General features: G+C 33.8%; 1 protein-coding gene across 2 annotated transcripts in view; it reads left to right on the top strand.

Annotated features, from left to right (window-relative positions):
• Nucleotides 1–12,145, top strand: part of LOC116463139 (syntaxin-binding protein 5) — a 185,724-nt gene that overhangs the window by 22,797 nt on the left and 150,782 nt on the right. For both annotated transcript variants that reach the window (XM_032146104.2, XM_032146103.2), the window contains exon 3: nt 9,648–9,729. In XM_032146104.2, the coding sequence (XP_032001995.1) occupies nt 9,648–9,729 (82 nt within the window). The remainder of the gene's footprint in view (nt 1–9,647; nt 9,730–12,145) is intronic.

The raw sequence follows: 12,145 nt of genomic DNA, 5'->3' as shown, positions 1-12,145 counted from the left end.
AGGCTGCAGTGAGCCATGATTGTGCCTCTGTACTCTACCCTGGGTGACAGAGTGATACCCTTACAAAAAAAAAAAAAAAGATATTACTGGACGTAAAACATGTTTCTTAGGTTTTAAGAAAACTCATTCATTCATTGAGTGTCTGCTATGTGCCATATGGTTTTCCAACCTTTGAGAGTAAAGAGAGCAGATTACCATGTTCTTATTACCTGAGACTGTTTGAAAGTCTTCCACACTCTAGGATGGAAGTATAGCATAGGCTGTCAAACATAGTTGTATAATTCAGCCAAAGATGGTCCCAACTGAAGGAAAAGGACGTAGGTACAGAATTCAGTATGACTATAATGAGCAAGGAGGGAAATCAAAGAATGGCATGAACATATAAGAATAGCATAAGGCATGCTAAAATTTCAAATGAACTGATGTTTGTGAAAATCATTGAAAAGTTTTTTTCAAGTAATATTGTATATTCAAGTAATATTGTTACCTACGAAATTCTTATCTACTTGGAGTAACTGAAGACTTAACTGTTATATTGCTTTTATAATTCTGGTGCTAAACTTTTGAGATTTGTACCCTCAATGCCTATTAAAGTTCTCAAATAAGAAAAATTGAATGAGTTAAGCAAACATGGTTAAGGAATATCATTCTGTAGCTTGCTATCTTTACCTCCTAGGAGCTACTAAATGAGTGAACATGGAGGCTAATTAGGATCATTAGTACAAGAAGCTGTGATTTGTTTCCCCTTAATGTGCCCATTTTTCTTGCCACACAAGTCTGTATAGTAGTGAATGAAAGCAGGTAGGGTTAGAAAGAAACTAGTGGTTATGGGGAAGAGAGAGAGACTAAGTAAGTGGTTTAAAATTCCAGAATATGAGGAATGAAAACAAGATTCTCTTGTCGTGTGGGTCTAGAGAGAGGTCTTGATTCAAGTTTTCTAGTATTAATGGTATAAGTCAGTTAGAGGGATACAATAACATAATGAAATAAACCCAATAATTGTATGTCTGACTCTGTACTGCTACTTTTCTCCACTTTAGAAACACACTAAAGATAACCACCTTTCCAAAGGTATATACATGGTTTAAAGATTAAGTAGCATAGTGTAGTGGAGGCTGTGATGAAAAGTATATGCCCTGCCTTGCCCATGCCTACCCCTGCTCCCCAGAAGGATCCACTTAACTGTTTCTGGTCATGTTGCTAACTCTAAATAAAATCTCTTGCCAATGTTTTTTGATTCCTCAACTTTAGAAATTATCAGTTGATTTCCTGCCTTAATAAATGAGCATTTGCCTCATATCTCCCCTCTCCTGTAGTCTTGTCCCTATTTTTACTTTGTTTCCTTGTTACCTTTGTAAATTTCAATAAGTATCTTATAGTTAATTCTGTATTTCTTGCTCTGTCAACTATGCATACTAGCTCTTGGCTCCCCACTATAAAATGAGAAAGTTAACCCATCACTTTTCCATGTTTGTTTCCTTTTTCTTCCTCCTTTCCTTTGCCAACTGTAGTCACGTGTAATTAATATGAACGTTTAGTTTGATTCTAAAAGTTGAAAATGGGTGAACAGTACGTATTATGCCTTTTTTTTCCTGTGATGACTTTTTTATTCCACAGTCAAGTGATATCTTGTGAGTACATTTCTTTTCTTGTACGGCTGCTTTTCTTCCTTCTCCCCCACTTCCCTTATGCATTGGCTGCTGTCATCTCATGCTTAAATGCCTGAGGCTTCTCAAGGATGGAGTCACATCTCTGGAGCCCTCTTGTTCTCATGAACCTGCCTCCAGTGAATACCTCCTTGTTCTTCTCTAAGCTGGACCAGTGTTGTTTATGTCAACTGTACTGTTTTCCTCCTAGGCTTTTTCATCTTTTTTCTGAGTTGAATTCAGTGTTTATTAGATTTTCCGTCATTGCCTTTGTGTGTGTGTGTGTGTGTGTGTGTGTGTGTGTGTGAGATTTACTCTTTCAGTTTATTGGAGTATAGTCTTAAATGACTTCCAAAAAGAATGATAAGAATATCTAAAAGTCTTTGTTCTATAATTAGATCTTGTCAGGGGTTTGCTTGAATGTCTTTATAACTCCAGGGACATTATTTCACTGTTTTCTAGCAACTAGCAAACATTGCTAGCAAACTAGCAATTTGATCATTTCTTTGCAGGTGGTCACTTGTTTGTTTTTTTTGTTTCTTTTTACCTGGAAGTCTGTAGGAAGCCTTAAGGAACATTTTAGAGTGGTATATTTAGGTTGGGACTAATTTTGTTTATCATTTTGTGTACTTCCATCTAAGGACCCATGTTCATTAGAAGCTGAGTAAAATCTATTTTCTTCTATTATTTCTTTAATACCTTTCTCTTCTTCTTTTCCTTTGCTTTCTCTTATTGGATGTTACATGTTCTAAAATGATCCTTTATATTGCTTACTTTTTCTTTTATATTTTCTGGTCCTTCATTTTTTGGCTTTACTTTTTTAAAGGGATCTTGGAACGAAATGACAGCATACAAATTTGTTCAGCTTGGTATCTTGGACCAAAAACCTCTTTTCACTACTTTTCAGTCATTATAATATCCAAAATTTTTCCTGAGAAATTTTCATCAGCATGTTTTAGGAATTAATGTAGTTTTTAAATTATTAGTGAGAATCACGAATGATTGTAATTTACAAGGGAAAGATATTTTTCTTGGGACTTTTACTTACATGTATTTCTAAAACCATACTAATTCGTTACATAATCAATGTTCTTATTTGTTCACAAGAATATTGAATTTTCTTTGTTGTTTCTCATCTGTTAAATACGTCTTGTTTTTAAATCATGGGTGAAATAAATTTAAGTCAAATGCAGGACAGAAGGTAATCAGTAGCTTGCAAAAACGCTAAACCGTAGTCTTGTTTTTTCCTCCTACTGTGCTGCATTTCATTTAGGTTGCTAAATACTTAAATTCATTCACTGCTTATGAAAAATATTTAAACGTTTCAGACAAAAATATATTTAAGACTATCATATGTTTTAATTTGTTTTTATGAATAATTCCAGTGTTTGCTTGCCTTAAATTCATTGCCTTTTATTATTACCTATTCATATAGGGTGTTAGTATTTATCATTCATACAAGCTAATTCTTTTTTTTAACAGCTTTAGTGAGATATACTTACATGTAATGATATGGAAGTACTAGCTTGTCAATTTCTACAAACAGCTAGGATTCTGATAGAGATTGTTTAGGTTTTTTAGGTCAGTTTGGTGATTATTGCCATCTTAATAATATTGTCTTTGTTCCATGGATATGGGCTATCTTTTCATTTATTTAGGGTTTCTTTCAGCAGTACTTTCTAGTTTTTAATATTACAGGTCTTGCATTTCTTTGGATAAATTTATTTTTAAATATTCTATTCCTTATGATGTTGTTGTAAGTGGAATTATTTTCTTTTTTTTTTTTTTTTTTTGAGACGGAGTCTCTCTCTGTCGCCCAGGCCCAGGCTGGAGTGCAGTGGCGCAATCTGGGCTCACTGCAAGCTCCGCCTCCCGGGTTCACGCCATTCTCCTGCCTCAGCCTCTCCGAGTAGCTGGGACTACAGGCGCCCGCCACCACGCCCGGCTAAGTTTTTGTATTTTTATTAGAGACGGGGTTTCACCGTGGTCTCGATCTCCTGACCTCGTGATCCGCCCGCCTCAGCCTCCCAAAGTGCTGGGATTACAAGCGTGAGCCACCGCTCCCGGCCGTAAGTGGAATTATTTTCTTAATTGCATTTACAGATTGTTCATTGCCAGAGTATGGTTTTTATGTATATTGGTTTTGTATTATGCAACCTTGCTGAACTTTTTTATTCATTCCAGCTTTTTTAGTGGATTTCTTAGAATTTTCTATATATAAGATTATGTCACCTATGAATAAAGATAGTTCTACTTTTTTCTTTCTATTCTGAACACTTTCTTTTTTTTCTTGCATATTTCCATGGCTAGAACATTAGATTCCATGTTGAATAGACGAGTGGTGAGAATGGACATGCTGTCTTTTTCCCTATCTTAGTGGGAAAGCATTCAGTCTTTCACCACTGGGAAGGATGTTAGCTGTGAGTTTTTCATAGATGCCCTTTGTCATGTTAAGGAAATTCCCTTCTATTTCTGGTTTTATTGAGTTGAGAGTTTTATCATAAAAGGGTATTGATTTTTGTCAGATTTTTTTTCTACACCCGTTGAGATATGTGGTTGTGCTCTGTATTTTAACGTCGTGTATTCCGTTGATCCCGTATACTTTTTAAAGATAAGATTGTTTGTTTATTTCTGTTTCTTATTTAATTTTGCCAAGTATTGTTCCTCTCAGTAGCTATAGGCTCTAAAATGTTTTTTGGCTGATCATTTTTTACGTGGAGATACTTGTAAGGAGGTTGTCTCAAAATTACAACTAGAATTAGAATACAGAATTCTAGCTTTTTGCTTATCTTGCTGGGCCATATTGCTTCATTATTAAAATTAATTTTTAAACGTGATACCCTAAGCTAACATGAAAAATGACTCTAGTATATTATTCTTTAAATCAGCATATTGTTTACTATCTAATTGGTGTATGATGTTCACTTACTACAAGTTACATTTGGTCTAGTTTTATAGAATTAGACCAATCTGGGTTTATTAAGTACTCAGTTGTGAAACGTTGATTATAAATATATGTTCCTTTTCCAGTTTTAAGATGATTTACAATAAAGCAGGAAATAACATTTACATGTGAAAATTGGCTCTTAATATATTTTGCTATGTGTGTGTGTGCATGTGTGTGTTTGCATGTATGCTATAAGGGTTGGTAATTTATACGGTGGATTCTGGAATTAGACTGCCTTGGTTCAGATCTCAGCTTCTTTACTAAGTGAGTGGCCTTGGGCAAGTTACTTAAACGTTGTGCCTGAGTTTCCTTATTTGTAAAAACAAAGCTTATCATAGAGAACTATTGTGAGATAATACATATGTAGTATTGTACTTGACACATCTTAAGTGTTCAGTAAATCTCAGCTTCAGTGATGATGCTGGTGATGATGATGGTGACGTACTTAAAGGCCTCCCAATTCCTCATTTATTCCTCCCTTCCCAACCAATCAACCAGAAAAAGCCATTTAGGCAGTTAGATTAATGCTTGTTTTGAATTTGATATACACTACTGTAAAAAAAAAAAAAAGATTTTACTGGCTCTGGCATTTGTTTCTCTGGCTCATGTGTCCTGTATACCTCTTCCTGCTTATTCATTAATTGCTAGTTTTATCATATTATTTTTTTCTGTAATTATTTCTTTTTTTCCTGTTGCTTACATAGAGGGTCATGTCTAAATTAATACAGCCTTGTGTTCAAAGACTGTGCTCCTGATCTGTTTTAACTTTGTCTCATACATCTTCTCTTCATAAATATGCCAGTGATAATGGTGCTTGTCTGGACATGGACCATGAGTCTAGCTGTGCAGGAATTATCTGACGTGTATCATGGGTCAGATAAATTAACTGATTTTCTTTAAAAACAAGAATTACTAGTGGGATTAGGTAGATATCATAGCTGTTAGTCAAGCAATAGAAAAATTGAGAGCAGAAATGTATCTGAGATAGAAATATTGTATTATCTTCAAAAGAATACATTGACGTTTAGAGTTACAAGCTAAGATATAGTGACAGAAAAAGATATTTACCTTTCCCTTATAATTGATGCATACATATATAAAAGAACAAATATTAGAATAGTAAGTGAATATTTCCTCACTTAATAAATTTGCAGGAATGTTCAGTGTATAATCTTCTTTTGGTTTTTCTTCATTTTAGTTTCAGATGTTTAATTTTTTTCATTTAATTGTGAACATAGCCACAGTAAGTGGAAATCACTTACTAAGCAGATCTTCATCATAGTGTTTGACTATAAAACACTTTAATAAAAATGTTAACTCAGTAATGTCAGTATTAGGAAGAATCATGTGTGCAAGGAATAATAATTATAGATGTGAAAAGATATGAATGTTTTGTGATCTAATAAATTCAATGTTGACATTTTCTTGTATTATAATGGTATGTCCACTGTCAGGGAACATTTAGTTCTAGCCAACGTAGTGAATAATACATTGTCTTAAATAATAATGGATACCATTTGGTAAGTACACTCTATGTAGTTTAATCCTCACTGCAATTCTGCAAGCTAGTCTAGAGCGGTCTTATATGCATTTTATAGATTAGAGAGTTAAGACCTGTAATAATTCTCTCCAGATCACAGCATCTAATTGCAGAGCTGGCATATGAACTAACTTGAAAGTAGAGGTCTTCCAGTCTCATTATGCCTCAGATGGTTCCTGTGGTACAATAAGTAAATAAATAATTAATAATTGAACAAACAAACAACCTACCCAGGCATCTCCTCTGGAAATTTGGGTTTAGCAAGTTTGCATTGGGGCCAGAATTCTGATAAACTACCAGGATAGGGAACTACTTGCTCTGAAATTTGTGTCCTTTCTATGTTAGTATCTCAAGATTATATGCAGGCATTATCTATTCTTTAAAACTTAATTTTAAATTTTTTGTTATGAAGTAATAACTTATGAATTTTTCTTCCACTCCATAGGGCAGTTTTGGTGGTAGAACCCCTTGGGGCTAGCTGCAGCTGTATAATACTGCCTTATTTACAGGAAAAGGGAATGAAATAAGTAACTTTGAGAAAAAATCATTTTTCTGAGCCTTAGAAATATCGCCTGTAAAACATGAATAATAACTACCTTTCAGAATTACTGTGATGATTAGGTGCAATTATGTATTTAAGGCACAGTGCCTAACCACTTAGTAGTTACTCAGTAAGTGGTTCTTATTGTTTATTAAGAAGTTATTTTTATCATGTTAGCTAGAAGTTAAGGAACTATGTTATATTGATTTAAAAGTACATTTTTTGTTTAGAGTAGTGTCATATGTAGCCTAAGAGTAAAACGTCTCTTGACCTCTGTGTAACTGACTTCCTGAATTTATAGACATTTTTCATTCTCTTTGGAGAAAACGTTGATTGACACTCATGGCAATTTGAAATTTCAACACCAGTAAACTATTTCTTAGAAGGCTCAAATTAGTAGACCTGTTGCTTATTCTTTACTTACCAAGAATCAGTTTTTCTGTATTCCCAATCTGTTTATGTCTATTATATTAGATATTCTAATCAAGTAGATCACCTTAATATTCTATAAAATGATGAAGTACAAATGCCAAAAGAGAGATTTTTTTTTTTTTTTTTTTTTTTTTTTAGGCGGAGTCTCGCTCTGTCACCCAGGCTGGAATGCAGTGGTGCAATCTCGGCTCACTGCAAGCTCCGCCTCCCGGGTTCACGCCATTCTCCTGCCTCAGCCTCTCCGAGTAGCTGGGACTACAGGCGCCCGCCACCACGCCCGGCTAATTTTTTGTATTTTTATTAGAGACGGGGTTTCACCGTGGTCTCGATCTCCTGACCTCGTGATCCGCCCGCCTCAGCCTCCCAAAGTGCTGGGATTACAAGCGTGAGCCACCATGCCCGGCCTAAGAGAGATTTTTAAACACGCATCTTTTAAACAACCATCTAAGATGAATGCATTTGAAAGACTTCATGAAGGTCAGTCACTTAAAATTTCCCTCCTGATTTGGTGTGCATACCTATAAATGACTGGAAAAGAAATAGTAAGACTGTATATGAATGCTGCACTCGTATTGGTTGACATTATCTTTAAAGTTCCTTTTAAGAAGTTAAACTGGAAATCTTATACCTGGATAGTCATAGCTATGTTTTACTCAAGAAAAACAACTCTGATTTTTAGTTAATAGATTCATACTTAAAGAAAATGTCTTTGCCTAATATCAAAAGATTAGCAATATTATGTATGTTTTGTGATAAAGTAATATGAATGGTAAGTATAATTTTTATGATTTTCTATGGTAACTCACTTTAAAAAAAATCAGCTTGTTCATTGATTCCGATCTGGTCTCAGAAGAGAGGTTTAACATTCATGTAAAATGGGAATTATAAAATATGCTGATTGGTGTCAGAAAGAATAATTTAGCTGAAGAGATTAGAATTAGACTCACTATACTGGGTAGAAGGGCAGTTTCTTTTTCTGAAAAAAAAAAAAAAAAGGGTGAACAGAGATACAGACTTTTCTTTTTTATGGCCTGTCACAGTGTGATTTGCACATTGCCAGTACTATTAATTTGAATTCTAGTTTCCTGCAGTTGTATTTGAGCAACTGGTATAGCAAAAATACCACTACTACTACTACTACTACTACTACTACTACTACTACTACTACTACTATTACTACTACTACTACTATTACTACTAACAATAATTCTAGGTGTTTGAAGAGTAGGATACTGTGAGCTAAACATACTCAACCTGTTAATTTATAAAATATATAATTAATTGCTAGTAATAAATAGAAAAAACTTTTGAAAATGAATACCATCTAGACAATTTCTAGAAATCCAAAGGAAAAAATCATAGCCAATAGGAATTAAACCTATGGCACAATTTTTTCATTAAGAACTTTGTGGCATGTATTAATAGAATATAGAAACAGACCAAGTGTGAATTTATATACCGGCAACTATAATTTTATTAAATCCCACCAAATTTTATTTTTACATTTTGCTTTTTACTTTAGGGCATTAGTTAATAACTGGCAAAATGAGATTAGTTTAGCAGCCGGTTAAAATGACTACCTTCTTATTTCAAGTTTATGAAGGTAAAATGCATATAACAGTGCCTGGCACATAGTGAGTTCTACAAATGTACAGTTTTTGTTTTTCTGTTCTGTTTTGATGTTTTTACTCAGCATACTTTATTAATTTAGAGTGTAGACTCCAGAGCCAGAATGCTTATTTATATTCTATTTTTGCTATTTCTAGTTGTATGACTTGGGGCAGGTTACTTAATTTCTTTGTACTTCAGTTTCTTTATGTGTTTAAGTGGGGGAAGATAACATTCTTCGTGAGTTACGAGGATTAAATGAGTTGATAGAAATAACATTTTCGTAATAATGCCTAACACGTGGAAAATGTTATATAAATATTTGCTGTTATTATTGTATGCCAATTCATTTTAATCAGTATCCACGCCTGTTGTAAAAGATAGACACATTCATTTGGTGAAACAAAATCATGTTTCAATTAGAAACATAGTTATGTGGTTCTTCATTATATTTTTAGCGTTACTTAAAAATTACACTGCAGAAATGAAAAATGACAGTAAAATCATTACTGTTCCTAAAAGAATATTCCAAAATGACATTTGGCTACTTTTCAGATTTGTTTGCTGACTTCAGCAAAATTGGATGTTCTATAGATCCAACCACTTTGTGTCTTTTTGTTATTTTAAGATGAAGAAAATAATTTAGGCCAGCATAAAATGTATTACCTATATATTATCTTGTTTTAATATGTTGCTGATGTTAATAATTCATTTTCTTCTAATTTGCTTATTTTGTTTAAACTTGTAATCTCTGAGACTTCTCAACAGAAACTATTAGATTGATGTGTAACAAACCTAACTCTAAATCTCAACTTCAGTAAATAGCCTGTATTGAATATGAGGTCATTGGAATATTTATCAGACTATTATATAACTTACCAGTTTCACAAAACCAAACAAATACCATAAATTCCTTAATGGAATTAATTACAGCTTTGGTCGTCCAGGAGTAGAATGTTATTGCCAGCATGACAGTGGAGCTGCAGTAATCCAGCTCCAGTTCCTGATTAATGAGGTTAGTGAATTGTTTTAATCATTTCTACTTATATCTAAAATATGGCCACTTCTAGTCTTTCAGATTTCTTATATGCATTCACATTTCATTTAAATATTTGAACAAAAATTAATTTATAATGAATCAGAAATAGTAGTAATTCGTTTTAAGGTACCATCATGGACAGTTACATAAATAATGTAAAATATTTTCTCAAAACAGGGTTGTAAATTGAATGGCCTAAGGTAAATGCTTTTGGTAAAAGGTCCTGCATTTAAATTTTAGGGATATTGAATACTGTGTAACATAGAAATCTATAGTAAAATATTTTTTCAAAGATTGAGCTTATTACAAATCAAAGAGTGTTCTTTAATGAATTGCTTTGAAATACAACCAAGAAACCAACAATTCACTCATTAGAAAGTGGTTACTGCCCAGAGTTCTTAAATAACACCCAAATGTGTCACTTAATTGCTTTAAGTAATTGATGTTGCCTTTCTTTTTGAAAGTATAGAAGGAGCTAGAGAAAACAGCATTTTATCGGCATAGGAAACACTGTTTTTGCATATTTTAAGAACATAGGAGCAGCTCTGACAATAGATGTTTACTGCAAGTATTGATAGAGAGGGAAAGCTAGTCGTAGAAGGAAGAAAGAGAAATTGCTTCAGAAAAGGCTTTGATCTCCTTAGATATGAGGATAGATTGTGGACATTATTTTAGTCCCTAAACCCTTAGGCTCCGTGGAATAATTTCTCAAATGTATGCAAGAGAAAATAAATTCCTGAATACCTCTGGCTTTTGATAAATGTTTTATTCATACCAGGGGATTTAAGAAAGGCATCACGGGTGTAAAAAGATAATTATGACAACGTAAAAACCTCCATAAAACTGTAATCCAAATAATTTGCAATTGTCTAGATTTTTCAAGGTCAGAGGATGTGTTTTTAAAAACTTCAGTATCCTGTATAGAACTGTATATTAGGCATTTTAAGATGTTAAATTTTTTTTAATTAAAATGTAGAAAGTTGTCGAAGCCATATATGAAGACTCAGATTATTTTTCCTCCTTGAAAGAATGTTTTATTATGGAATCATTATATTCATGGTTAAGTTTAAAAGTAGTTTCACAGAGAGCCTGTGTACCCTTCTTTTAGCTTCTCCCAGTAGTAACATTTTATATAACAGTAGTACGATAGCAAACCAGGAAAATGACATCAAAACAATACTATTAACTAGACTATAGACCTTTATTTAGATTCTCTAGTTCATATATGGGCTCATCTGTGTGTTTGTGTGTGTAGTTCAGTTTTATCACATGTACAGATGCATGTAAGGACTACCACATCAGGATACAGGTCAGTTCCCTCAGCACTAAGGGAAAATAAAGAAGTACCTTCAGCACTAAGGGAATCCCTTTATAATTGAACTCCTGCTCACCCTCAGTCCCTGGCAACTATTAACCTGTTCTCTCTTTTTTTTTTGAGACGGAGTCTCAGTCTGTCACCCAGGCTGGCATGCAATGGTGTGGTCTTGACTCACTGCAACCTCCGCCTCCTGGGTTCAAATGATTCTCCCGCCTCAGCCTCCTGAGTAGCTGGGACTACAGGTGCTTGCCACCACACCAGCCAATTTTTGTATTTTTAGTAGAGACAGGATTTCACTCTGTTGGCCAGGCTGGTCTCTAACTCCTGACCTCGTGATCCGCCCACCTCAGTCTCCCAAAGTGTTGGGATTATAGATGTGAGCTACCATGCCTGGCCTGTTCTTCGTTTTTATACTTGTGTTAAGATTATTTTTTAAAGCAACATTTGAGCCAATGTTAATAAAATACGGCAAATCATTTACTGTACACCTAAATTTTAGAAATCTTAAATTTATGCTGTTTTTATTCGTATTAAGTATTCTTTTTCTCTTCAGTAAGATTGATCATAGACTTCTTTGGAAGGGCCATTTTTTTTGACCTGTTAAATTATAAATACATTATAAATACATAAAGTTACTTTTTTTTGTTTTAAAAAGTGGAAATCTGACAATTAGGTGCACCTGTTTGCTTTCAGATTTGGAAAACTATATACTGTATAGATGAAGGAGCCACCATAAGAAGAGGTTAGCTGTTACTGCTATTTTGGCTGTATGTCTTCTCTTCTTCCTTGAGATTTTAAGATGTGGTAAACATTAAGAAAGAAGATGTCATGGCCTGATATTTGATGGAAATAAGAAATAGCAGTACAAATCTTTGACACCCTAAATCCTTTTAGTTTCTCTACTTCAAAGTGATGTAGATAAGATGATGCTTTTAGTGAAATGGAGAGAGTGTGGACTTTATGTATTTCTGCTTTCCAGTTGTCATGTCCTGGCAACAGAAGTTACACACTAGGGTAGCTCTCATAAAATTTTGAAGGTGGAAAGGAGTTGGAGAGATAATTTAATATAAATCT

The sequence above is a fragment of the Hylobates moloch genome, unplaced genomic scaffold (genome assembly GCF_009828535.3).
Source record: "Hylobates moloch isolate HMO894 unplaced genomic scaffold, HMol_V3 SCAFFOLD_26, whole genome shotgun sequence".
Taxonomy (NCBI): domain Eukaryota; kingdom Metazoa; phylum Chordata; class Mammalia; order Primates; family Hylobatidae; genus Hylobates; species Hylobates moloch.
Note: the sequence above shows the minus strand (reverse complement) of the source record. Positions and strands in the feature narration are given on the sequence as shown.